This window comes from Rhineura floridana, chromosome 2 (assembly GCF_030035675.1).
Source record: "Rhineura floridana isolate rRhiFlo1 chromosome 2, rRhiFlo1.hap2, whole genome shotgun sequence".
Classification (NCBI taxonomy): domain Eukaryota; kingdom Metazoa; phylum Chordata; class Lepidosauria; order Squamata; family Rhineuridae; genus Rhineura; species Rhineura floridana.
In genome coordinates, this window is record NC_084481.1 from 93,237,710 (window position 1) to 93,265,621 (window position 27,912).

The 27,912-nt window shown below is 44.6% G+C and overlaps 1 protein-coding gene and 1 non-coding gene across 5 annotated transcripts; both read left to right on the top strand.

Moving 5' to 3' along the window:
* On the top strand, nt 1-27,489 carry LOC133376719 (dnaJ homolog subfamily B member 6-like). 4 transcript variants are annotated; one of them, XM_061609394.1, is made up of 12 exons: nt 1-198; nt 1,993-2,056; nt 7,323-7,414; nt 12,468-12,577; nt 13,380-13,433; nt 16,105-16,221; nt 17,464-17,547; nt 17,996-18,152; nt 19,618-19,688; nt 20,833-21,075; nt 23,599-23,653; nt 26,365-27,489. In XM_061609394.1, exons 3-11 carry the CDS (start codon nt 7,350-7,352, stop codon nt 23,625-23,627), a joined length of 930 nt encoding a protein of 309 aa, XP_061465378.1. In that variant the 5' UTR covers nt 1-198; nt 1,993-2,056; nt 7,323-7,349; the 3' UTR covers nt 23,628-23,653; nt 26,365-27,489. The 4 variants fall into 4 exon arrangements, with proteins under 4 accessions (XP_061465378.1, XP_061465375.1, XP_061465376.1 ...); XM_061609391.1 differs by lacking the exon at nt 1-198 and adding an exon at nt 916-1,256; XM_061609393.1 differs by lacking the exon at nt 1-198 and adding an exon at nt 923-1,256 and having other exon boundaries at nt 18,047-18,152.
* On the top strand, nt 4,945-5,063 carry LOC133378558 (5S ribosomal RNA). Its single transcript, XR_009761047.1, has one exon. It is a non-coding gene; the product is annotated as a 5S ribosomal RNA (ribosomal RNA).
* Nucleotides 27,490-27,912: the final 423 nt, after the last annotated feature.

Consider the following 27,912-nt stretch of genomic DNA (forward strand, 5'->3'; position numbering starts at 1 on the left):
AGTCGCGCGTTCCATTGGCCGATGCCCCTGCCAATCCTCAGGGCTGAACTGGTTTTGCTAGCTAGTCGGAGCCTGCCGCCTTCTTCTTTGACAGCCGCAGGAGGGAGACTGGAGCGGCTGAAAGCATTGTGTCCAAAGCGAGCGGGGCTATACCAGTGGCCATGGTGCAATCCGGACGGAGCCTCCTCCAGTAGTGAGGTATGTCCTGCCTTTGGTGGGCCCTGCATGATGGGTGGGGAAGAGTAGTGGAACGTGCGGTTGTTTGTTTGTGTTTTGGAGCATCGTGTGTCTTTGCATAAAACAAAAGCCAGGAAGATTGGTCTTACGGTAGTAAAAGGGGGGGGGGGAGCCCGGCTCGGCTCGGCTCGGCTCGGCTCGGCTCGGCTCGGCTCCTCAAAGCCCCTGGCAGTATGAGGTGGTCCAGAAATACAGATCTCTTCCATTATCCTCGGGTACATTTATGGAATCTGGAACAGCCCTGAGATCCCTGGGCGAGGCAGAGACCGCCTTGCCAATCCATCAGCTGACATTGTAAATAGGCAGAAGTGTTTCGAAGTTGCTCTTGCTCTCCGCGCTACTGGTAATGTGATTTAAAATATAATTTCTTTACACTCACCCTGGCTTACCCCCATTAAAGCGTGGTGATGACACGCCTTTCCCCGCGTTCAAACCGTGCTTTTGTGTCAAGTGGCCCGCGGGGATTGTGCTTGTGTAGGTATGGACAAGAAGAAAGCGGGTGATTGCCACGCCGCATTAACTAACGCGGAGTACAAAAGATTATTTGGTGTGCACAGGGTTAAAGAAGCATCGGGGGAAGGAAGGAGGCTGTGGGTAGTGGCCCAACAGAGTCGCGGTCTCGTTTTAGGAATGTTTCTTCCTCCCACCTCACTCCGCTAGCCAGTCATTCCGAAGTGCCACCAGGAAAGGGGCGTTTGCAACCCGTTCGGTGCTGCTTGTACAGAATGCGTGTTCGCTGTTTTTTTCTTGCGGGCAGGAAAATTGGTGTTTCGTTCCTGGCCTAGATAGACTGGGGACAGGCGCTATTAGAACAGTCGAGAAGCTGAAACGCGATCGGTCCCCAGCGCCGGATGTTGTGTACGTTAATCCGATGGGACAACGCAAAACAAAAGGGAGATACGAGAGTCCAGTGCCCCGCTAGGGCGGAATAGGCATTTTCATCAGGAAACAACAATAAAAACTCCCATGCTTTTTAGGAGAGCTTGGAGAACGCGGCTGTTGTCGTCCGAACGCAGCAGGCTAGTACAAACAAATTGTAGGATTTTGCCAGTAGAATGGGATAAATAGAAGGGTGGAATGGAAGCTCCATAAAGTTTTTTAAAAACCGATCCCTATGATGAGTAAGGGCTAATTTACTAGGCCTGTCCTCTGCAGGGAATTAGCGATAGTTTTATCTGGTATGCCATAGTTACAACATAAATGTGAGTTTGGAGGGGCGGCGGGGAGGAAGAGAAGATTCCATTTTGTGCAACCTTCGAAGAAGTGACGAGATCTGGGGTGATAAACCATGCAAAATGGATTGAAAGGGGTTAGAAGATGGTCTTCCTTATGAGGGGAAAACGGCGCTGTATTAAAAACATGGTAGGCTGCTGAAGACTCCCCGATGTCACATACTTGGGCCTAGAAGCCTATTCCCCTGATCTCAGATCTGGGCGGGTGAGCACTCCATCCTTAGTATTGCATATTTCAGCGTGTTGGAAGTCGATTCTTGGCAGAGGGTGACCTCAAATTACGCCCATAACCAGCCAAAAAGTTCAGAGGGGCACTAAAAAAGTAGGGGGGATTTTTTTTTCTGTAATAAATGTAAATATTATTTGTAAAAAAAAATTGGGAGGGTGGAGAAAAAAATGGGGGGGGCAGGGGGCCTCAAATGGAATCACTCTACAAAACATTTTTTTGAGGGAGAGAGAATTAATGTGGAAATGAGGCTAGTGCATCAGTGTTAACAAGGGCATCTCTCTGCTTCTTTCCCAGAGGAGGAAAAACCTCTCCCTACTACAGAAGCCTTCTCTGCCTCTACTACTCCAGCAAAGCAGAGGTAAGGAATGGGCCCTAAAGAAAAGAGTTTGGCTAGCACCCTGCAGTGAAGGGACAGTCTGATATTTGGTTTGGGGGTTCCAATAAGGGGGCATCTCTCTCTCTCCCCCCCCCTCCAATCTCCACTTCAAATTTTGTTTGTGTTTCGGAGAAGCTGTTGACGGAAAAGTGGGTAACCGTAAAGCACATGGAGGTAGATATATTAACACACAAGACTGAAGAGCTAAAAGGAGTTGGTGCTAATGAGTATCCGCATTAAACAAAAAAGATGGAGAGAACGTTTTTGCATCCTAACTGCAAAGAGTGTGGAATTGTGTGTCCAGGATCAAGGGGTTGTGAATCCATTTCTTACATTTAATCACAGGAAGTAGTCCGCAAACTTCCCATTGTGCGTTAAATGCTGAAGCACAAGAGTCCCAACTGGCAAGTGTGGATCTGCAAGTCAGCAGGCAAGCTGGCTTTCGGAACTGGGCTGTAACAACACTGTTAGTTCGATAACCCACCTCAGTGGCTTTCCTGCCTTCCTGTTCTCACAGCAGCTATTTTTGCGCCTCTTGTAGCCTCCTAGTCTCTTAAAAATGTAATGGCTGCTAAACCGCTTAGTGCATAAAGAGACTTAATGAGGAAGGCCCAGGCCAGCAGTGTTCTTTTTGGTGCAGTGGGGCTGGGATCAGCTGAAGTGCTTGCTCAGTGCTATCTTTGCTTAGGAATGGTTCCCACTGGGCCCCCTGACTCCTAGGCTCCAAGGCAAGGATGGGGAACCTGCAAACTTCCAGATGTTGGACTCGACCAGCATGGCGAATGGGCAGGGATAATGGGAACTGGGAATCCAGCAGTATCTGGAGGGCCACAGATTACCCACCTCTGCTTGAAAGCCCTATTCCATATTGTGAACAGTGTGGTGCTGCTGCTTTGAAATGCAGCTTTGTGGGTGCATTGCCACATCCTGAGCCTTTTTGTTGTGAAGCAGCTCTTTACTTACTTAAGTCAGTTTCAACAACAGTAGGCCTTAGCTAGTTGTGGTTGGCATAACCCAAGCAGCTTCTTATATGCACATGGGCCCACATTTATTGTATTCTAAGCAGCACTCTTAACTGTGCACGTATGAATTTGGCCTTAGGTTCCAACCAACAGACAGAAAGGCCACTTGGAACTGTAGCTTGTTTGGGCCCCAGGCGGGCCAGGATTCCTGCACACTTGTAGTTTAGTAGGAGTTGTTTTAGAATTAGAGCAACACCCCTAGAACCTGATACAACCAAACAGGAGCCATTCAAAAGCCTTCTATTGTATGCTACCCTTTTCCATTGGTAGGGGTGGATGGATTTAGCAATAAAACTGTTTCAGAGGCTCCTGTAAAACTAGATGTCTCTGTGTGCATCCCCACTCGAAGGAAAGGTTTCCTAAGGAGAGACCGAGTGTCATCCAGTGCATAATCTGCTGCAAAGGTGTTTTTGTTGTTGGTTTCCATTTCAAAAGTAGCAGCACCATGCCATGGCAGTTATAGATCAGAGCTGGGAAATATGTGGACTGTTGTCTGCGGAAGTTGGGCTTCTGCGGTCAGAGAATAGGAGGGCCTTCCCTGCCACTGCATTATTCTCTGCACCTTCATAAGGCAATCAGTCCCTTTTAGCAACAACTTGGGACACTGTGATAGCTGTAAAGCTGAAGCTGTGCTACCCTATTGCTCATACCCAAGCAGACAGCAGTAGGAAGACACAACATGAGACTGGGACCTACCCGATTTATCCTTGTGTTAGCTTGGGCCCCATTTACAGATGAATGAGGAGTTCGGATTTTTGGATGGTAGTTTCACAAGATATGCTGAACATGTCCTTTACAGCAGAATCCTACAGCATGTTTACTTGGGAGTAACACAGTGGGTCTTACTTCTAGGTGACTGTATGTATAGGATTGTAGCTGCAGTCAATTTATTTGGAAGAGAGCCCCAGCGGGGCTTGCTCTGGATAGACTTGCATACGACTTTATTGTTACAGAGCAATCCTGTTTCTCAGGACTGTCACTGTGTTCAAAAGGGCTTACTCCCAGGAAGTGTGTCCGTAAGGTTGCAGATGTAATCACTTAACCTGGCACTTCTGAACGTTGCTGTGTTGAAGATGGTTGTTATAATGGCCCATAATGGTTATTTAAATTTAGATAATTTAAATTTCTTTGATTTAAAGAACTTTATTTTTTTTAAATAGAATTGCTTATGAAACACTACTTAGAGGGGGAAAAGCTACTCTTCATTTAAATGTATGCATAGCTAAATTTGTTTGGAGCAACTTTAGAAGGATAGTAAAAAAAATTGGTAGGGTGGTTAAAAAAAAGCAGTTTAGGCTACAACCCTAAAAGAAGTTACTAGGGGATAACTGTTATTGAACACAGTGGGACTTACTCCTGAGTTTGCACTTCATTTAAAACTGGCCAGCTTGCAAATGAAGCCCACAAAGAGCCTTTCAAATCAAATGCAAGGCTTAATTCACCGCTGAGCTTCTCTCAGGCTACTTTTCTTGTAAATGTGAAGAGGAAGATAAGAGGGGCATTTGGTATAAGGGTATGTATTCCGGGCAGTGTAGCTTTTACTTTTACTTTTCAAAGCAATTGAAGCAAGAACTGTTTTAATAAAAGCTTCCTGTAAAAATGCTCCCCATATATCAGCCTTTTCTTCCCACTGCATGAACTTAAATACCAGACTCTGCCCTACATGCTGACTCCTGGGGAATGAGCAAGGGGAACTGTTCCTGGGGGAATGGCTCTTACTTAAAGTGCAAAATGGGTGATGCTGAATTGTTCTCTCTTAAAAAACAAAAACAAGTTTGGTGGCCAGAAAATTAAAATTTAGTGAGTGATATATATGCCAATTAGGAATTGGCATAATTTAAATTAGTGGACTATGGCCATACTACCCTGAACACACCCGATCTCGTCTGATCTCGGAAGCTAAGCAGGGTCAGGCCTGGTTAGTACTTGGATGGGAGACTGTGTGGGAATACTGGGTGCCGTAGGCTTAGAGGAAGTCAATGGTAAACCACCTCTGAATGAAAACCCTATGAATATATATATAAAAAGATATATTGTAACTTTTGTAATTGACTTGAAGGCATATAACAACAACAACAAAATTAGCGGACATTTCTGTCTACAGCATCTTGTTGTAAGTACTATTGAAGGCAGTACATTTACATTTTTACTTGGGTTTTTAAATTTCTTTATAGCTAGGAGCTGAGTAAGTAGTTTGATAAAGGGGAAGAAAAGTTAAAGCAAATAATATTCTATTGAGAAAGGGCTGAGGACCATAGAGAAGAGGTTGGAGGGTTGGTATGGGAGTCTAGCCTTTAAACCACCTGAAATCCCACTCTGCTGACTTCAGTTTTCTAAGCTTTTATTGATATCTCTGTATGCTTGATCTCTTCATGCATGCAGAAAGACTTCAAGGTAGAAATCTGAAGAAAACACATTTTCCATGTTTTTTAAAAAATAATCCACAAAAACAAACAAGCTTTTTAAGTTGAGACCTTATCGCAGTCTGTGTCTGTGTTGGAATTGCTTTTTAATATGTTTTTAAACCTTTTTTCCTTTTTTTAAACAATATGTTTTTAACCTTTTTTTAAGGTGTCTTGAAAGCTTTTTAAAAAAATGTTTTTAAAGAAGTTTTGTTTTAATGTATTTTAAAGTCTGTTTTTATGATGTTTTAAAATGTTTTTAGTGTTTTTGTTTGCCACTCTGGGCTCCTGCTGGAAGGAAGGGCGGGATATAAATCAAATCAAATATAAATAAATAAATAAATAAATAATCAGACTTATGACAAATAGTATGGATCTGTTAATGGAACAACTGCAGTTCTTATGAGAGATGTAAAATTTCTGAAAATTTTGAAAATGGGAAGAAAAACCCATTTTTCACTTCAGGAAAAAAAGAACTGGCATTTTGGGGGAAATAAGCAACACTTAGGATTGCAGCCTCAAACGTGTATCTGCAGTATTTTGCACTCCTATACACATTTACCTGGGAGTAAGTCTCATTGAAACAATGGTTCTTATGTCTGAGTAGATATATGTAGGTTTGTGCTGTTAGTTTTGTAGCAGGATGCTCTGGTATAGTTAAAAGATTGGGGCTAGGTCAAAAGGACAGCCAGCCTAGGATAGTTGCTTCTTGTGCCTCCAAACTAGATCAAAAGTCACCAAAAGAAGACAAGCATAAGCAAAGAAGGCTCTGTGTGCTCTTATAGAAGATGGCAGCACCCTGCAGGTGCAGAAATGCGTCTTGGGTTGCATGCAACACTTGGAATTACATCACAGGAATTATCATTCTCTGTAGATTGTTTTACTTAAAAATCTTCACAGTACACAGTTTGAGTGTGTAAAACCTTAGGCATTCCACTCATTCCAAAGGAGAATATATTTTATGAGTTCCCACCACCCATATTCCAATATTTCCATGTTTTGTTGTTGGAAAAATTGAAAAAATCACAAGTGATTGAGGGAGGCAGGGAGGGGGGAAGTCATCCCCTAATTAATTTTTTACTCCTCCATACCCAGTGTTCTATAGCTATGCTATTAAACTTCCCCTCCCCCTCCCTCCCTCCCTCCCTCCCTCCCTTGAAATGATTGAATGTTACTTTGCATTGCAAGTACAACAGGCATATATCAGGATTTTTCATTTACCATGGCTTTCTCTATAATGTGTGAAAGCCATACCCTTCTCTTTTTTAATCATTGGCTATGCTATGGTATGATAGACCCTAATTTCTCACAGTGTGTGCAGACACTACAAGAAGAAAGTATTGTTTTCATGTGTCATGGGGAGCATCATGATATACATGATAAAAAATAGCTGTGAAACACCCAACTGCTGTAACATGTGAAGCCAATGTTGGAATGTGCCATTTTCAGGCCATTCCCAGAATTCCCATTTCCTGGCTTCCCAGTCTTCTACTGGACCAGCTGATGGCCACTCATGGGGTGGGGGTGAGAGTGTTGGCTTCATTGATCGTTCCTGTTTTCTAATACTTGAGTTACACACCCTTTCCTGCTACATTTGTACCAGTTGTTTCAAAAGACCCAGCAACTGCAGAGATCTTGGTTTGAGTGTATCAGTGGGTCCTTTTGGTGTGTTTCAGCAGGGCTCAGATTGATGCAGTAGGCCATTCTGTTTTGGTTTTGTACTGGCAATAAAAGGTAGATGGGAAGGCTGTTATGATTTGGATGGTGCTAGCTTGGGACTAACCATAAGAGGTGTGTGGTGCTAACCTTTATCTCCTACTCTAGCTTCCCAGCGTAGCACGATTGGGCACCATGGTGGATTACTATCAAGCGCTGGGGGTGCCTCGCAACGCCTCACCAGATGACATCAAAAAAGCGTAAGTTATGTTCCATCCATTGCTGACCGAGGCTGCCGGTAATGATTTCTTGAAGATTTTTATGTAACCTTATGCCTGATACGGTGGTTGAGTGGGTGTTGATGTGGACTTGGTGATATCTGGAAGCAATGGCATGGTGTACCTACCTATAGAATAGTGGGCAAAAGGGGGGGCATCTTGATTGAGATTGTGCCTCAAAAGAGTGCAGGGAATGCTGTGTTTCTTGGGGATGTAGGGTGGTTATGCAGGAGTTCAGTTGTATGGCCAACTTTGTCTTAGACTTGGATGTTGTATCTTGCCTGTATTTGTTCCTTGGTTACTTTCCTTTCTCCTTTCATCTTTCTCCTTCCATCACTCGAGCTCTTAGTTTTCTTGTGGAGAACCTGGTAGTTATTAGTTTGAATGCTAGTGCAAATGATCTGAGCTTCACTTGTAGCTCTTGGGACTGTTGTAATGCTGGTAATCAGTTGCAAAATACCCAGAATTCACTTTCCCTGCAACCTCTCAGTTGAGATCGGATTAAGATTATGTTTGTCTCTTGTAGTTTTTTCCCTGTTCACTTAAATGTTCACAAGCTCTCTGCTTGCAGGAGTATTTTAACATGTGTTGTTTGTTATGTGCCTTCAAGTCTATTACGACTCATGGTGACCCTATGAATCAGTGACCTCCAAGAGCATCAGTTGTGAACCACCCTGTTCAGATCTTGTAGGTTCAGGTCTGTGGCTTCCTTTATGGAATCAATCCATCCTTTGTTTGGCCTTCCTCTTTTTCTACTCCCTTCCGTTTTTCCAAGCATTATTATGTTTTCTAATGAATCAGGTCTTCTCATGATGTGTCCAAAGTATGATAACCTCAGTTTCATCATTTTAGCTTCTAGTGATAGTTCTGGTTTAATTTGTTCTAACACCCAGTTATTTGTCTTTTTTGCAGTCCATGGTATCCACAAAGCTCTCCTCCAACACCACATTTCAAATGAGTTTATTTTTCTCTTATCTGCTTTTTTCATTGTCCAACTTTCACATCCATATATAGAGATTGGGAATACCATGGTCTGAATGATCCTGACTTCAGTGTTCAGTGATACATCTTTGCATTTGAGGACCTTTTCTAGTTCTCTCATAGCTGCCCTCGCCAGTCCTAGCCTTCTTCTGACTTCTTGACTGTGCCAACGTATTGATAATCCTTGACAAGTTCAATGTCCTCATTGTCAACGTTAAAGTTACATAAATCTTCTGTTGTCATTACTTCAGTCTTTTTGACGTTCAGCTGTAGTCCTGCTTTTGTGCTTTCCTCTTTAACTTTCAACAGCATTCGTTTCAAATCATTATTGGTTTCTGCTAGTAGTATGGTATCATCTGCATATCTTAAATTATTGATATTTCTCCCTCCAATTTTCACACCTCCTTCATCTTGGTCCAATCCCGCTTTCCGTATGATATGTTCTGCGTACAGATTAAACAAATAGGGTGATAAGATACACCCCTGTCTCACACCTTTTCTGATTGGGAACCAATCAGTTTCTCCATATTCTGTCTTTACAGTAGCCTCTTGTCCAGAGTATAGGTTGCTCATCAGGACAATCAAATGCTGTGGCACCCCCAGGACAGGGTAAAAATCTATAAAATAAAAGGTGGCTTTAAATTCCTAAGGAAAAAGACTAACGTAAATAATTGATTTAAATCCAGTTTCCAAACTGTATTTTGGATAGTTTTCAAACCAGACCAAAGTGCATAGTGATTGGTTGGCATAACCATTAAAACATGCTCACACACTATTAAATAATGCCTTTATACTATCTTAGCGGTTGATCCAAAACCTTTGCTCATGCAGTTTGCATGCCTTTTGCACTGTGGTATTCAGATGGTGTGTGACAGTTGTGAACATTCAGATTTGATTTGATTCTTAAATAAGAGACTTACTAGAAATAACACTTCTTTTTTTTTTTTTCAATAATTTTTATTCAAATTTTCATAAAACATACAAGACAAAATCATAAAACATTCAAAGACAAAAAACAAAATCAAAAATAGTTAAACAAAAAAAAAAAATAAATAAAAATAAAAATAAAAATAAAAAATAAAGAGTAAAATATTGACTTCCCATTTGTCAAAGATCAGATCAGTTATAAGTCTATAATATATAACAATCCTGTCTCTTAAGTCATATTATAAAATCACTTTCCTCCAATAGTTATCTTACTTAATCATCAAATCTCATAAACATTACTTTATTCTTTCCACAAAAAGTCAAAGAGAGGTTTCAATTCTTTAAGAAATATATCTATCAATTTTTTTTTTCCAGATAAGCATATCGATTAACCCATCTCATTACTAATTATGATAATCTTATTGTCATAACCATAGTCAAAATAAACATTTCAATTAATCCATCACATCAGAATCTGTTAGGTTCAGTAATTTCAGTAGCCATTGTTCTATTATCCCTATTAGTTCCATTTTCCATCTTCCATCTTCAGTAGTCTTGTTAAGTCCAGTAATTTCAGTATCCAATCTTCCATTATCAGTATTCCATAATAATCTTGCTGTCAAAGCCATAGTCATATAGTAAGAGTCTGATGGGAATTACCTCTATCCCAAATATTTTCTTGCCATCCATTCTGAATAGGTTGCTGAAATACTGCTGTAAAATCATATCTCTGTTCTTTTTTTCAAAATACACTGGGTCATCTCTTGAAAGTTTTTCCATTGTCACATGGCTGCAGTTAATTCCATAGATTTCCTCTATATTGGGCTCCATCACATCATTCCAGTCCAGAAGATTATCCATGCCATTGATAACTTTATCTCTAGAATCTTCATTAATTTCTTCAGAGATAACATTGAGTTCCAAACAATAGATTTTATTTCTAAAGTCCATAGACTCCAAATCTTTTTCCTGTTCCACGTTTGTTCCAATCTCCGGGGTCTCCTCTCTCACAGGGACCCCTATTCCAGTCTCCAGGGTCTCCTCTCTCACAGGGACCCCTGTTCCAGTCTCCAGGGTCTCCTCTCTCACAAGGACCCCTATGTCTTTAATCTCCTGTGTCTCCAAACAATAGATTTTATTTCTAAAGTCCATAGACTCCAAATCTTTTTCCTGTTCCACGTTTGTTCCAATCTCCGGGGTCTCCTCTCTCACAGGGACCCCTTCCAGGGTCACCTCTCTCACAGGGACCCCTATATCTTTAATCTCCTGCGTCATTTTACTCAATTCAATTTTCAGCTCCTTACAACCCTGTCGCAGGTTTTGTTTCGTTATCTCAATCTCATCCATTATTTTCTGAAACATAGTTATTTCCAGATTCTCAGCCACTTTCTTAATTGCCATTTTAAAAGAAAAATATAGGAAAACCACTTCTTATTTCAGCAACAATTGGGTTAATACTCCAAACTTGGTGACATCACAGTATAAACAGAGCAGACAGCCTTATCTCTCCATAGTTAAGTAAACAAAATGCAGTTCCCAGGATCGAAACAATTAATGGCAGTCGTCAGAAAACAGATTCGTCAAAATAAAATAAAATAAAATAGACCAAAAAGAGAGTAGTCTCAAACAATATAATATTCTTCAAAATAAAAATCTGGAATAGAAATCCCTCTTCTGTGTATATCTTTAGAATGCAAATCCAGGACAGCTTTTTGCAACAAAAACAGAGATAAGCTATTAATTAGTGCGTAGCAGAGAGAAGTTATGGCTCTCCAGTGAGATGTCAAAAACCGATCAATCTGGCAAATCTCTTTTAAACAGCAACAATTTAAGTCAAGTAAAAGAAAAATATAGAAAGAAGGGTGCTTGCCTGTTAGTGCGTTCTCTCTTAGAAGATAAGGTGAACGTTCGCTTTATCAGATAGAGCTTGCTGTTGAAAATCCGTCCCACCTTCGTCGGCTGGACCTCGTCCCATAAATTAATGAGATCTGGTCGTCCCAACAAAAATAGGCTTTGAGGTTAATCTCTTCGTTTCTCCCTACCCGGGAGAAGTTTAATCAGTCAAAAAAAAAGAAAAAACTGACTGATATATCTGAATAAGCTTCTTTTGAGGCAGGAGCCCGTCTCAAAAGCAGGCACAGGCTAAGTCACCCTTCCCGGAAGTCTAGAAATAACACTTCTTAAAGAATTAAAACCTGATAGTTTGTGCAAAGTTATTTTTTATCCATTTTGCAAGAAGATAACCTAATGGTAAAGGGATAGGCTGTGTGCAGAACTACTTTTGTTTTTGAGAAGGGCGTGGAGTGATGTGCACTCCAGAGCTGGACAACTGAAGTGTAGAGGGCCAGCAAGGGTGGTGCCCTATTGCACAAGAATGAACAGAAGGGGGCTGTGCCATCCACTTAGTGCCATGCCTGGAGGTCTTTGTCACATTGCAGGATAATGAAAGCTATAGGATCAAAGAGCTTGTTAGCCAAAAATTCCCAATTAGTGCAGGTCGGATGTGCCCCAGGATAGCAGGTGCAGCACATCTGTAACAGGATAGGAGCATTTTAGAAACTCTTGTTACTCAACCTCCCCTGAACCAAGTTATCAGATGAGCAAATATCCAGACTTGCTGCCTACAAGAAACCCATAGAAGAATTTTTGTGAATCCTCTGTTTTGGAAGTGAAACAGTCTACTTGATTTTGAAAAGGTAAACGCTACATTAGGTTTGGCTTTTTCATATTTTTGTTTTCTTTTGTTCTCTGGTGGGAGTGAAATGCCCTCTGGTGGACAAGTGGTGGTAGAATAATGGTGGAGGACCACTTTCTGTTGAGCTGGAGCTTCCAGTATTGTGGCCATTGGCCACTATCGACTCCTGGGGGAAGAAGAAGAGTCTAATTTTATATAGAAGCGAATGAGGATCATGTACTTCCACATAAGTTAAAGCTCTCTCTTCCCACAGAATCAGAATTTCCTGTGGCTGCTAGAAAAAGTCCAAATGGAGAAGAGGCGTGCCTGGGGTGATGCACAGGCCAAAGTGAGAGAGAAAAGAGCTCTCTGCGAGTTTGGATCTCAGCAGGGCCTATAAAAATGTGCACCAGCCAAGCTGATGGTTATTGTGTCTTTAATGCTGTAACACAGGTACAGGAAGAAAGCCTTGCAGTGGCATCCGGATAAAAACCCAGATAACAAGGAGTGTGCTGAGCAGAAGTTCAAGGAGATAGCAGAAGCCTATGAAGTGCTGTCAGACAGTAAGTGTGTGGCCTTTTTACTCTCCTACCCACCTCCCTCAGTCTTTCTGGCCATTTTGGTTCATCCAGGGTCCTGGCCCTGTATGTGGGTCATTTCTGCAACCTGAGGAAATCTATTCCTTAAAAAAAGGAAGAAAGTGGCATCTTAGAGGTTGTTCACAGGTTTGTTTTAGGGCGGGAAGTGGAATCTCTGGCCCTCCAGATGTTGTTGAACTACAATTCCCATCATTCCTGATCACTGTCCATGCTGGCTATGGTTGATCGGACTTGGAGTCCAACAGCAGGATCCTCAGCCCTGGCTTAAGGGCTCAGTTATATGTTTTGGGAAGTGGAAATATCCACATATTATATAGGAACTCGCAGCTGGGAGCTAAAGTTGAAAATGCTCACTTAAGCCATTGGGAACAGTTGATTATTGGGACAAGTAAACTCAGGAAGATTGGGCTTCCTTTGAAATGAGAGCCTTTTAAGAGACTAAATGTCACCTGTGTTTGACTAACTATTATCTCAGCCCCTGTCTGTAACATGGTCCAAATGATACTAGCTGACTTCTCAGGGTTGTTGCATGTTTTACTGAAATAATGTGAGGATTTGTGGGCATGGACTTGGTAATGACTGGAGAGAATTTCCTAGCTTTGGCTAGACAAGATGAAGGGTCAGACTAGTTGATCTCAGTGGTATTCTCTGCCCCACAGTCCATGTGTATGGCAAATGTTCCTTCTATGCCAATCACAGACACTCTTGTCTGAGTCACACCTCTGCCACTAGGCAACTGTCTAACCCAGATGCTCTCTGTTTTCAGAGAGCAAGCGTGAAGTCTATGATCGATATGGCAAAGATGGGCTCATGGGTGCAGGTAAGCAGCTTGGTCAGGATTTGGGTTACTCCAGCAAATTTTATCTGGATGTTTCAAAAACTAGGATCAACTTAAAAGCAGAAATCTGCACTGCCCGGGAGCAAAGGAGAGTAGCAATAACATAGATGGCAACAGTGAGGTTCTGTGTCTTTCAGAAAGTGTGTAGGCCTTCTTCATCAGCTGCTTTTGCATTATTGTAGCAATGCAATGAACGACCTTCACAGAGCTGTTTCCAGGAGAAATTTGCAGGGCTGGGTGGATTCTTTGGAAGCAGAATGTTACTTTTTTTTTTTTTAATTAATTTTTATTCAAATTTTCAAAAACAAAAAACAACACAAAACAAAAACAATTATACAAAAAAAATAAAATGTTGACTTCCGATTTGTCGCAGATCAACCATAGGTCTACAATATATAACAATCCTGTCTCTAAAATTATATTACAAAATCACTTTCCTCCAGTAGTTATCTTAATTAATCATCAAATCTCATAAACATTACTTTATTCTTTCCACAAAAAGTCCAAAAGAGATTTCAATTCCTTGAGAGAGATATCTTTCAATTTTTCTCCAAATAAACATGTCGCTTAATCCATCTAATTCAAATCTGTTAGGTCCAGTAATTTCAATAGCCATTCCTCCATTATCTATATTAATTCCATCTTCAATAATCCTGTTAAATCCAGTAATTTCAGTAGCCATTCTTCCATTATCAGTATCCCATAATAATCTTGTTGTCATAGCCATAATCCAAATAAACATATCGATTAACCCATCTCGTCAAATCTATTAGGTCCAATAATTTCCATAACCATTCTTCCATTATCAATATTAATTCCATCTTCCATCTTCAATAGTCCTGTTAAATCCAGTGGTTTCAGTATCCACTCATCCATTATCAGTATCTCATGATGATCTTGCTGTCATAGCCATAGTCATATAACAAGAGTCTGATGGGAATTTCCCCCTTCACAAATATGTCCTTGCCATCAATTCTAAATATGTTGCTGAAATATTGTTGTAAAGTCACTTTTCTGCTCTTCTTTTTTACAAAATGCACTGGCTCATCTCTTAAGATTTTTTCTGTTGTCACATATTTGTAATTAATTCCATAGATTTTTTCTATGACAAGCTCCATCACATCATTCCAGTCAAGAAAATTATCCAAGACATTGATAACTTTATCACTAATATCTTCATTAGTTTCTTCAGAGACAACGTTGAATTCCAAACAGTAAACTTTATTTCTAGCATCCGTAAACTCCAGATCTTTTTCCAATTCCTCATTTGTTCCAGTCTCCATGGCTTGTATCTTCCCTTTAATTTTTCTTTTCTCATCTCTAATCCCATCAAAATCCTCTTTCACAGAATCCCCTATTTTTTTAAACTCCTGCATCATTTTGCTAAGTTCAATTTTCATCTCCTGTCTGCCCTGTCTCAGGGTTTGTTTCATTATCTCAATCTCACTCATTATTTTCTGAAACATAATTTCTTCCATGGTCTCAGTCACTTTCCTGGTTGTCATTCTTAAAACCACAAAAACAAAAAATTATTTCAGCCACAATTGGGTTAATGTTTCAGGCTTGCAGACATCAATACAGCCTGTCTTATCTCTTATATATTCAGGAAAACAAAACAAGTTTAGTTCCCAGCTTCAAACAGTTAGTGGCGTCGTGAGTAAGCAGATTCGTCAAAATGAAATAGACCAAAAAAAAAAAAATAGTTCCAGACATAATACTCCAAAGTTCATAAATCAAATTTGTTTATTTTTTTCCCTCCTCGAAATAAAAATCCCTCTTCCGTTAATATCTTTAGAATACACTTCCAGGCCCGCTTTTTGCAATAAAAACAAAGATAAGCTTTTTTCGATTTCTTTCCTCCTTAGTTTCGTGAGTGAAAGAGAAATTTTTTTAACTCACCCAGTTCTTTATAGCTGATTCATTGACAAATCTCTTTTTGGTGCAACAATTTAAACCAAGTAAAAAAAAAATGGAAAGAAGGATGCTTGCCTGTTAGTTCGTTTTTCTTTGAAGAAAAGATAAACGTGTCGCTTAATCAGCAAGACCTTTGATGGAAGTCCGTCCGGCATTCGCTGGCTGAACTTTCTCTCAAATTAATGAAATCCAGTCCCCCCAACAAAAACAGGCTTTTGTGGTTAATCTCACGTTTCTCCCTGACCGGGAGAAAATCTTAACCAGTCAAAAAAAAAAAAACATTCTGACTGATTAAAGCTGAAAATGCTTCTTCTGAGGCAAGAGCTTGTCTCAGAGGCAGCACAGGCGAATCACCCTTCCCGGAAGTCCGGAAGCAGAATATTACTGAAGCCATGGCTAGCTGGTCAGCTCAAAAATCAAAGTGGCTGTGGTGCAGCTAGTCCTTATATGGGCCAAAGAAAGGAGGATTCTGTGTTGTGCCCAAGAGCATGCTGGGTTCTGTGGGCCTTACCTTGCATGGCTTTTGGCCCATGAGCATGTGCTTGATTAAGCTATTGGCATAATCCTGCAGAAGCACTAAGGCCCAGCTGGCAGGCTGTGGGTTTGACAGGTCTTGACAGAAATGGTTTTGGTTATCCAAAACCTTAGCCTTGGGAAACAGTGAGTCTCTTTCTTATTCCTTCTGCGAGGAGGGTAAAAACGTTTACATCTGATCTCTGCTTTTTTTCCCCCACCCCAGGTGGGCCCAGTGGGTCAAGAGCACATCCAGGACCTGAATTCACCTTCACTTTCCGCAGTGCCCACGATGTCTTCCGGGATTTCTTTGGGGGTCGTGATCCTTTTGCTGACTTTTTTGGTACGTTGGCTTCAATTCTCACACAGGTTCCCTTTTATTTTGTAAACGGGGTGGCCTGTGGAGGGAGTGAAGGGGCTGTTCCAAGTCTCTTGACTTCATTACTGTGAGGACAGTCATTGACTCCCATCACTTCCCCCCTTTGACCGTTGGCCATGCTGGCTGGCTGGGTCTGATGGGAGGTGGAATCCAACATCATTTGGAGGAGCACAGAGCTTCCCAACCCCTAGTGTAACATCATCAGATGCCTCCCCCCTGCTCACAAACCATTCTCTGGGACTGCTGAATTCTGTCACATGCTGAAGTTGATCATTTGGGGTTTCAGGAGGGATGGGACCTGTTCAGCTGAGGACAGTAAAAGCTAAAAAGTTCAGTGGGAGGGGGTGGGGTTTTGGACAGTGAACAGTCTCTCCTTCTTAGATCAGTCCTGGATTACAAGAGACCAGATCCTTTCCAGGAGACAGGTTAGTCATGGGCAAAATGTTGCCACTGGCTTTAATACCGACCATGTGCTTATCCAGGGCCTCTGTGTGAGGGACGCGAATGCTCCCCTTTGCATGATGGAATTGGATCAACTTACTGGCTGCACTTCACGCCCACTGCTGGCAATAGGTGCTTTTTTGTAGCTCAGGAAATAGAGGCTCTGATGAGGCAATAAAATGTTGTCTTGCGTGGAAGGAAGCAGCAGCAATGTAGTGCAGATGGCTGAAAGTCCCTGATGGTAGCTGCAGCCCATGCATAACCTCCAACCCTGTTGCCAGTATCTCCTGCCCCTTTGTGGGGGCAAGGCACATGAACCAGAACTATGGACAGATAGTATGCCAGAAAACAAAGGGGTGACTATCTGCACGCTTTTGAGCACTCTTCAAGTACTTGAAAGGTTCTCACACAGAGAGGGCCGGGATCTCTTCTCGATCATCCCAAAGCGGAGGACATGGAATAAAGGGCTCAAGTTACAGGAAGCCAGATTTCGGCTGAACATCAGGAAAAACTTCCTAACTGTTAGAGCGGTACGACAATGGAATCAATTACATAGGGAGGCGGTGGACTCTCCAGCACTGGAGGCATTCAAGAGGCAGCTGGACAGCCACCTGTCGGGTATATTTTAATTTGGATTCCTGCATTTAGCAGGGGGTTGGACTCGATGGCCTTATAGGCCCCTTCCAACTCTACTATTCTATGAGGAGGAGTCTCTCTGCACAGAAAGATAGATGTTGATGATCTCTTCTCTTGATCTCTTTCTAGATGATCCATTTGCAGACCTTCGTGGACCTGCACCCCGACATCCTGGAGCAGGGCCATTCTTCTCACCCTTCCCAGCGTCACCGGGTAAGGAAAAACAGCTGGAAGGGTTTCCTTCCCACCCCAAGTCACTGTGGCCTCCACTCACCCTCCTTCATTCCAGTTCATATTGACACTGTTTCCTGCCATATGCAGTTGAGATTAGCAGCTCCAGTGTCAGTGGAGTAATGAATCTGCTCTGGGTTTTACTCCAAATGTTCAAGGAAAAGCACATGAAACCACCTCAAAAGTTCTGACTAAAACCCAGACTGGATTCACTGTCCCACTAACATCAGAGCCGCCAATTTCCACTGGCCATATGGTGGAATCTTCCTTTTGACAATGTGTTTTTCACAACGTGGCCTGGTGGTCCTTTTTACAGTGACTTCACAGTCTTTCTCCGTTTGTCCACCCTTGGAATCTGAAGGGAAGGTTTTGCTGTCCAGGGCCTCCTTTCCTTTTCTGGGTCATTCCATATATTTTTTTGTCATCTCAGTGCCAGGTGCACCCTTCCTTGCAAGTTATTCTGGTGCTCTCCCTGTTGCAGACTTCTTCTCCTCTTCGCTTGGTCCTGGTATGAATGCAGGAATGGGCTTCCGCTCTGTCTCCACCTCCACCAGGTTCATTAATGGCAGGCGCATAACTACCAAGAGGTAAGCATAGCTCAGCCTTTTAATCTGTTTGTTTTGTAGACCAACTGCCTTCTGGTCTTGTAGCACAGATTTTGGGCCCCCTTGGACAGCAATCAAGCCCATTATTCCCATGATCTCCTGGCCTTCTCCTGCTCATCTCTGCTGTTTTGTGTCTGTATAAGGCATGGATGGTGTGATAGCTGGTTCTCAACAACTCTGTGAAGCAAACTCAGGGATGCTCAAGCCTCCCATATGGCAAACAGGTTTATTCATTACCATTAGTCCAAAAACAAGCAAGTATAATCACAGGCATCTATAGGAAGAATTAGACCAAAGCACTTGTCTGATGAAATACTGTTCACCTGTGCTGACAAGCTGTTCATGCATCTTAAAGGGTTATTACACCACAGATGGGGACCTCTGGTCCATAGTCTGACCATGGACCATTTGGCCTTGGCATCTGGACTCCTAACACACTCTCTCTCCCCCCCCCCTCCCTCTCTCTCTCTCCCCCCCCTCCCTCTCTCTCCCCCCCCCCCCTCTCTCTCTCCCTCTCTCTCTCTCTCTGGAGACATGCCTTTATATTGATTCAGATCATTGGCCTATCTAGCCTAGTAATATCTGATGCTCTGCCTAGCTGTGCCTTTCAAGGGTTCAGGAGAGAAGTTTTTCCTGACCCTGACACCCAGTGTACTTTAATTGGGGGTGCCAGGCATTGACCCTGCGAGACTTCATACATGCAGAACTTGACTGGATCCTAAGCTATAGTCCTTCTCTAAAGATAGTGAGTGCCACTTGCCAGCTTCCAGGACCTTTGATCGAGGGCTGTACTGCCAACTTGCTGCTCTTTGTCTGCTCCTATGGCCTGTGTTCAGATGTTTGAATATTTGGAAGTCAGGGCCTCAGCACACAGGAGTGGGACAAGGGAAGGAAGAAGCAACACAGTCTGTCCCAGATTGGGCGTGCTTTCCTTCATGTGTGTGTGTGAGAGAGAGTTCTAGTTCCTGCTTGTTACTGGTTATCACCTCCAGCAGCAAACTGGGGAAATCTCATAGCTCCTAGTATTTGAGACTCTTCATCTGCTTGATCAAATGTTGCTGTTCAAGAGGGTTAGAAGTTTACTTGCGTTGTTACCCAAACCACAGGCCCTACGGTGATGAAGTGTTTTTAGAAATCTACCCAGTCACATGCACAGCAGTGCACATGGATTGCACAGGATGGTATCTCTCCCTGTTTCCCATTGCCCTACAGCCTAACTGAACAGGCTAGTGTGTGTAGAAGATGGATTTGTGAATCAGTGCTCCCTACTCTTCACTCCCCCCCCATCTAATGGAATGGTACCACCGTCACATGGCATTCTGGTGATATGGAAAGGTTTGCAGGCCCAGCGTGGTTGAACATTGCTTGGGCAGGTTGGGTATGAGTTTATGTGTATTCTCAGCCTTCATTAATTCAGTTCACTTTTTCTCTGTCCCCTGTTCTCCAGGATCATCGAAAATGGGCAGGAGAGGGTAGAAGTAGAAGAAAATGGGGAGCTGAAATCCATCCAGATTAATGGTGAGGGGCTACAGGGAGAGGGGTGTCCTGGGTTTCTTGATCAACATTTTCTCCATAGTCAGCAGTGCACAGCTTTCTCCAGCCAAGACCAGAAATTTGAGCTTTCCTGGCTGCCTTCTGCATGATCTCAACCTGTCTCCTGGGAGACAGGAGAGAGTAATAGACTCTTGTCCCCATGGAGTTGTTCTTGGAGTGCCTGTGACATTTAATCTGCAACTTGTGAAATGCTTTGTGAGAATGTGCCCTCCCCCATAAAGTGGTAGTAGGATGCCTGGCATACCAGCTTCCAAGACAAGATGTTCAAGGGATTGAAAAGGATCTCCCCAGTGGCGTCTTTCCAAACGGTGGCTGGGAGAAGGGGAGGCATTTTCAGACTTGTGGTGGAGCAGCCTAGAGGCGCAGAATAAGAGAGGAAGATGAAATCATATACACGGCTGGGAACTGAGGAATGTGGAAGAGTTGTGGGCGATTTTTACATGGGACTTGGTCTGTGGCTACACTCAAGATACCCATTTCCCCAGCCAAGTATGGTACCTGTTGGTGACAGGAAGCTGTCTAGGGCAGTCATCAGACCCAGGGCCCACTGTTCAGCCTAACAATACATTTGCAGATACTTTATTATTATTATAAAACTTTACCATATATTTCTGGGATGATAGTGTTACTGTTGCAACTCACTTCTAGGTCAAGCAGTAAACCAATAATAAGCTCTTACCAACTGAAGACTAGTAGTCCCAAGGCAGGAATCCCCAACCTTTTGGGGCCCAGGGACACTTTTGGAAATCTAAGAAACTGTTGTAGGTGCCACAGAGCATCCACTTCACAGAAGAAAATGTTCAACCAAAATAGTAGTCCCTTCAAAAAACCCACCCTGTGGTTTCAAAAACAAACAAAAAAAAAGCAGGCAATCCCCAATAATTGGAATCCTTATTCCAATAATGGAAAGGCAGGGAGCCTTGGTTGGGGCCTCAAGGGTGTGAGTGCGGTGTGGTGTGGTGCCCAAGGGCTCCATGTTGGAGGCTGCAGGTCTGGGGCGCTTGGCCTTTCTGGGTGGGGCCATAACTATAGGGGAATCTTCATGGAATTAAACGGGGGTACTGCAGGCAGGGCTTCCCAATTGTCTGTTCACCCCCTCCTCTTTCAGGTATTCCTGACGACATGGCCTTAGGCTTGGAGCTGAGCCGGCGGGAGCAGCAGGCCCTACAGAACCGCAAGCCAGCGCCTTCTCCCCCAGCGACAACCCCCCAGCGCCCACCTCCGAAGCGCCCATCCCCCAGCTCGTCCCCTGTGATCTTGTACACGGACAGTGACGAGGACGACGAGGACCTGCAGCTGGCGATGGCCTACAGCCTATCTGAGATGGAGGCCAAGGGCCAGCACAGAGCAGGTGCGAGAAGCCCCATGAAAAAACAGTCCCATGGAAAGACTCCACTGCCACAAGGGAGCCCTGCCGCAGACAGCCAGGCGGGTGGGCCGTCAAAAAGCCCCTCGGGGGCCATGGGGGGTAGCAGGCGGGTAAAGGGCAAAGGCAGGGACCCTTCCCCCAAGAAGAAGGATACACAATGCAACCTCCTGTGAGCCAGCCCAAGACTGGGTGTTTCATTGGTTGGTGCACTTGGGACCCTGGCCAATGGAGGAAGGATGGGTTGTTCCTTGAGGACTTCCTGCTGTGATGCATCACTAACAGAATGGCCCAAAGGCCCGCTCAGGCGAAAGAGTTGAGGCTGTGTCAAGTAAAGGGCAGGAGCACATTCTGTAACCGCGTGTGTGTAATTTTGGCATGGGAGAGGCATTTGCCCAGGCTGCTCCTGCACAACAGAGCCCCGGTACCTTAAGCTCGTTCAGGCTGTACTGCCTGCCTTGCTGTTTTATTGCATGGCTTGGCTGCATGTCCCTGCCGTTCCCCTGTACTGGCCAGATAGATTCACCATGGTGGGGTACGGGGCTGTGCTATTGGCTACTGCTGCTGGCTTGCTGTCACAGTTGAGCTCTGGGCACTGACGGAAGATAATGTGCTGCTTTTGCCCCAGGGTTTTGTATCAAGCTTGGTATCTTGGCAGAATTGGCCTCTTTTTATTGATTTATTTATTCTGTCCCAAATGATAGAATTTTATGTGCAGTTGAAGGCCATCCTGGACCTGCATCCTCTAAATTCACCCGGGATCAGACCTTAGATGGGTACCTTTTCTGCATGATCATTCTCGCCTGTCAGTTTTCTTCCCTGTTTGGCCCCAATATTGTGCCTTCATTCCCTAACTGCTACTGGCCGGGGGGGACAGGGACAAAACCTCCTTATGTGAAGGGCTGATGAGAACTTGAAACTGAAGTTCTGGACTGAAGATGGTGTCCATACTGTATACAATGGCTAGAAGCAGAGCTGGGTATTCATGGGACAAGATGTGAAAGAACACACAGCTCTGCGAGAGACTCTCTCTTTTGTTTACTTGGCAATACTGTCAGTTTTCAGCTTTTGTGGGGCATCCTAGGCATAAGGACTCACAAAGGCTCTATCTTAGGCCCCAACGGTCGGTTGCCTACCTTCCTGTGCAGAGCAAGGCAGGGAGGTACAGACCCAGGGAGTTCTTAACCCTGACCAACTCACATCTAGTGGTGTTGACCACAAAGGGTTCCAGTCCCGGCAACGTAATTAAAAGGCACTTTCTGTTGAGTGTGGGACTGGTGTAACTTCCCTATCTGCATCGAGTCCCTCCTGGGCCTGTTAGATAGGCCCAGGGACTGAGTGTGTGTGATACATACGTACAGAGCCAATGCCAGGCAGGCCGGGGCCCTTGGGCACCAGCCTGCCCCAGCACATGCACCACCTGCCTCTCCCTGAAGGGCCCCTCCTTAGGGTGGGTAGATAGCGCTCCTTTCCACGATGCATGGTGTGGATCATGGGAGGGAGCTCCCAGGCATTTCCCCCCACTGCCATGCAGGCCTGCAATGGCTGCCTACAACATGCTTCGCCTGCCTCTCTCTTGAGGTAAATGCTGGTCGCCTGGACTGGTGCCAGGCATGTTGGGGCCTGTTGCACTGTGGGTGCAAGCCTGCCATCAACCAAGATGGCAGCCAAGGTTTCCCTAAGGGCCTGATGCCTCTGCCACCATCTTGGTTGATGGGACACATGCATGCTACGTGCACACATGACCATGCCTGCCATCAACCAAGTTGGCGGTAGGGGCATCAGCCCCTTAAAGAAGCCTCCACTGCCATCTTGGTTGATGGTAGTCCTCCGTGCACAGTGCATGCTGCAGCAGGAGACAGGAGAGAGAGGTAGGTGGAGCAAGCTACCGGGCGGCCTGGAAGCTCTCTCCCTGCAATCTGTGGCAGGGGAGTGCTACTCTCCCGCCTTAACAAGGGCCCCTTCACGGGCCCCTGTGGGACGCGGGGGCCTCAGCCACGGCTCGACCTGGCTGCCCTTTGGCACCGGCCCTGCATGCATACAAACCTGTTTCTTTACCCCTGTGGCAGGCTCCTCCAGATGGTGCTGGACCACCACTCCCATTATCTCTGGCTGTTGGCCATGCTGGCTGGGGATGATGGAGGGCCACAGAGTTCCCCCTGCCTGTTCTACAGTGTACAAGGGCACGTCCTCTTTCCCTGGCCTAAATCCTGCTTGTTGGTGTCTTGCATCACTTGCTGGTACTGTAACCTCCTCATTTCCTCCTCACTCCTCCATCCCTTGGTAGGTTTTGCAGTCCTCTTATCTTCCTGTTCCCCTTGCCTAATCCCTGGTGGCAGGTCCTGGAAAAGGGTTTGTTGGATGCTCGATGTAGGAATGTAACTTGTTGGTGCCCTTTCTTTCTTTCTTTCTTTCTTTCTTTCTTTCTTTGCTGTTGCTGCCGCTGCCGCCGCCACTGCTTGTGTCCTCACCTGCCCATCCCTCCCTTCTGTGCTTCCCATGCCACAGACCCCGATGGACAGGCATATTCTGTCTGATGCCCCTCCATGCTGCCTCTCTGCAGGTAACCCTCAAGCATTCATTTTACCTGATCAGCAAAAAAAAAAATCACCGGGGTTGTCTTTTCATAGCAGGGCTGTGTATATTTCCTACGTTTCCTGCATTGTGCCCTACAAGGGTGCCCATTCTCTAAGGTGAGTTTCTGGCTGTTGGGGGTGGAGTCACATCCATGTGCCTTCACTCCATCCATTCTCTTTTGCTACCCTTTCCTGGGTCCCAAAATATCCAATTTATATGACAGATTGTCTTGTAGAGCCAGGATAAAAGTATTTTTGAGATACACTTAAATTCTTCTGAATATACTTAAACTGCAGTGTTAAGGGCTGAGGTTTGTTGGTTGTAGTATTTTAATTTGGGTTTGGCGGTACAGGATCCAGACAGCCCTGGCAATTTTGATTGTGGGGCTGGACCTGCCCCTTCCCTTCCTTTGTGTGCACATGCTGTCCTGAAGGCTTGCACTCCTCCATCCTGATAAACACCTGCACTGGGTACCTTTTGCAAGAGGGAGATGGGAGACAGACATAGTAATGCCCGGAGAGATCCACTCACAGCTGTATTGGCCAGGGGTATCCGATAATGTCTTGGGGTGATTCAGTGGGCAGGGTGAGGACATGGCTGCAGCATGCAATTGTGGCAAAGTGGAGCCCAGAAGCTGCTTCATCCTGAGTTCAAATTGCAGGGCTCTCCTTAATCCATAACATCGCTGAATTTCACCTGCAGTGTTTCAGGAAAGTCTGAAGGGTCATGACAACCACTGTGCTGGTTACACGGAATTGCATGCTGAGTGATGCCCAGATGGGAGGCCACTTGGAAAATGCGTTTAAGCCACTCTGACTTCCTTTTGGAGGATGAGTTGGTTATAAATAAATACATATGACTAGATGGGTGGGTTGCTTTGCCTCTGTGCACAACATGGGGCTCCACTTCTCCATAAGCACAACTCTGAACCAGTGTGTTTTAACCTTGGGTCCCTAGGTGGTGTTGGACTACAACTCCCATCATGCCTGGGCATTGACTCAGCTGGCTGGGAGTGATGGGAGTTGTAGTTCAGTATGTGAGGTCCCAGGGTTGAAGAACCCTGCTTCTAAAACCCATGTTCTCACTGTGCCTACTTTGTTGGATGAATCATTCACCACTTGTCTCTACGACACTACTTGCTGAAAGCAAATTACAGTAGTTAGGGGCCCTGTAGTTTTGTGTGTTTAACTCCCTAGATATATACAGTTTCTGGACATTTTGAAGCCGGGGTGGGGTGGGGGAGATGGAACGTGGGAGGAAATGGAAATAATGTAATACTTTTCTTATCAAACATAAACTTCTTACTCTCACAGTGTAAAATGCATCATTTATAACATAGTACATTTTATATGCTGTGTGGCATATTTATGGAATGTGCAGAACAATCCAGTGTATGCTTACTCAGAAGTAAGACCTACTCTGTTTAGTGGCACTTACTCCCAGGAGAGTACACATAGGATTGCAGCCTCAAAAGTAAAAATACCTTGGGCCTGACATCCTTATACACCATGAGTGCAAGTCCCACTAAACCCAACGGAATTATGTCTGAGTAATGCATAGAATTGTGATGTTTTGTAGTAATTTTGTGGTGAAGTTGTGTGAGGGGAGAGGTGAGGGGAGATGCACAATACTTGTTTCTAATGTTTCCAAACTAGATGACAGATTACCAGAAGAAGACGAGGAATAATTCACACACTCCTAGCAGCATCCACTAGATTAGGAATGACTGACCTTTGACCCTTTAGATGTTGCTGAACTGCAGCTACTATCATCCCTGTGACCATTGGCCATGCTGCCTAAGGCTGATGGGAATTGGGAGTCCAGCAACATCTGGAGGGCCTCAAGTTAGCTACTCCCTGCTCTGGGCCCAGAAATGCATCTTGGATCTGAGTGTTGTGTATGTCTATAGCAAGTGTGTGAACCTTTGGTTCTCCAGATGTTGGATTACACTTTCCATCATCCCTGGCCATTAGCCATCTTTCTTGGGGCTGATGGGAATTGCAAGTGTTCCATGCCTGGTCTACAGTACACATAGGAAGCTATGTGCTGTAGATTGTTTTACATTAAAAAATCTTCATACTGCAAATTTTGAGTAAAAATGTTTCTAGGAGGTTTTCTATCTTTGACAGTGCCCCAAATTTCTTTTTTTCTTTTGCCCGTTGGAAAAATGTTATTGGGAAAAACCTGCTTCTCCCCAGGCCTTCACGTCTGTTCCTTTTCCCTTTCCTTAGAGCAGCTTGCACCCGAGCCTTTGTGGAACACGTTTTCATATGATGTTTAATCCTGTTACTGGCTGGGGATGCTGGGTGGGTGGGAAGGCTGTTGTCCCTCCAGAGCAACTTGCTAGCAATGGCTCTACATGGCTATTCCTTATGTTGCATGCCGTGATGCACCCTTTCCTCAGCAAAGTTACTTCAATGAGAGTCGCTCTTTCCTGACCTTATTAGCCCTGAGTTTACAGTAGCTGTGCCTTGATGCTAAAGCCCCTCAACACCACTACCACCACTCCCTTTCAGTGTTGCAAGCAGAAACCAGAGGAGGGGATGCTCTTGGGTAGGGGAGCCAGTCCTCTGGGGAATGATGTAGCACACAGCTCAGGCTCTGCTTGTTGTCACACACTTTTCACTGCTGTCTGATTCACTTGGTGTCTGTTTTTCTCCCCTCCCTCCTGTTCTGTCTCCTTGCTTGTTTCCCCAGGTGTGTTCTGAGTCTGGAAGAGGGGAATTGCCTTTCTAGCATTCGGGCTTACAAGGCTACTCAAGCCTGGACTTCGCTTTCTGTTCCCTCCCTGAACCCTGCCTGGGGGGAAGTGATTAGCAGGCTCCGAGTGTGTTTTCTCCCTTATAGTTCTCTCTGCTGTGTGGCCTGTAGCACTCAGTAGCTCGTGAGGGCTGGGCTCAGTGCAGCCTGTTTTTTTTTAAAAAAAATGTACTAGTTGCTATGCTGTTGCTCTTGAGTTAACAAACACCTATTGGGGGAGTGAGTATCCTCCTCTTGCTGCTCAAAAGAGCCAAGGCTTCCCCTGCCTTTTGCTGGTGCCCTCTTCCATTGCAAGAGAGGAGCCTTGCTAAAAAAAAATGAGATGACCCTTTTTGCTGTGAGGCTGAGGAAGTTGTGAAAGACAGTGGTGCCATATGAGCTGTGATGGGTATGGAAAGTGAGAAGCCTCCCCTAACCATGGCTGTGTGCATGGTGGCCTTCAGATCCTCCTCAGCTTTGACAGGGACTCTTTGGGATACAGCACAGCAGCACTGTTCTTGTTTCTAAAGATGCCTGAGGGTGCCTGTGTTAAGGGGCAGAGACCAGGGAAGAACGGCTTCCAGTTCCATCTCCAGGGAAGTTCCATCTTTCTGTGCATAGAGGGCCTTATGCTGTATGGCAGCCTTTCTCAGCCTTTTAGTTGGGGGATCCCACTCCCCTTATACCTGACCATTGGCTATGCTGCCTGCGGGGGTGATGGGAATTGAAACGCAATGCCACTTCCAGAGCCAAGGTGGGGGAAGGCTGCTCTAGAGCCAAGGGCTATAAACCAAATTTCCCCCTCAGAGCAGCAGGGATGCCGCTCTTCTGGACCAGGCCTTGCAGAGAGAGAATGTGTGGGTGTGGTATCAACCTCTCAGGACAGAAGGGGCTGTTTCTCTCTCCACTTCCTCCTCCCAAGAAAATCCTCTTTCAGAAGGTAGCAGGGCTGGAGTTAACCAAAAAGAATAAAGCCTGCTCATTGTATCTTAAACTTGGGAGGGGGAGTGACCTCTTCTGTAATTCAAAGTGTTGGCCTGGCATAGAATGGGTGACATTGACAATAAACCTCTTTGCAATTAATGCTGTGTCAGACATTTCTTGGAAAGGGACAAGTTTGGAATGGTGTCACTGTTAATCGAGGACTTCAGCTTAGCTACCAACACTGGCATGAGCAACCTAAGAAGGGGAATAAATGGGTCCCCTCTCTTCTCCATCCCTTGCCAGTCTATGCTCTTCTGCTTCTTCATAGGAAGGAAGCTGTATTTCTCCATTAGCCACTGCTGAACACTCTCAGCATAGGGGCGGAAAGTGGGCCTGTGATTCCCCCCCCCAAGTAGTTTAAGACTGCAGTCTTCTGCGCACTTAGCTAGAAGTATGCCTCACTTGACTTGTATCTAGATAAACAAGGATAGGCTTGTGCTACACCACTATTTCTCCCTAAACTGATATCTGGGTGGAACCACCTTTTATGTATACTTTAAAAATAGTGTGAATAGCACGAAT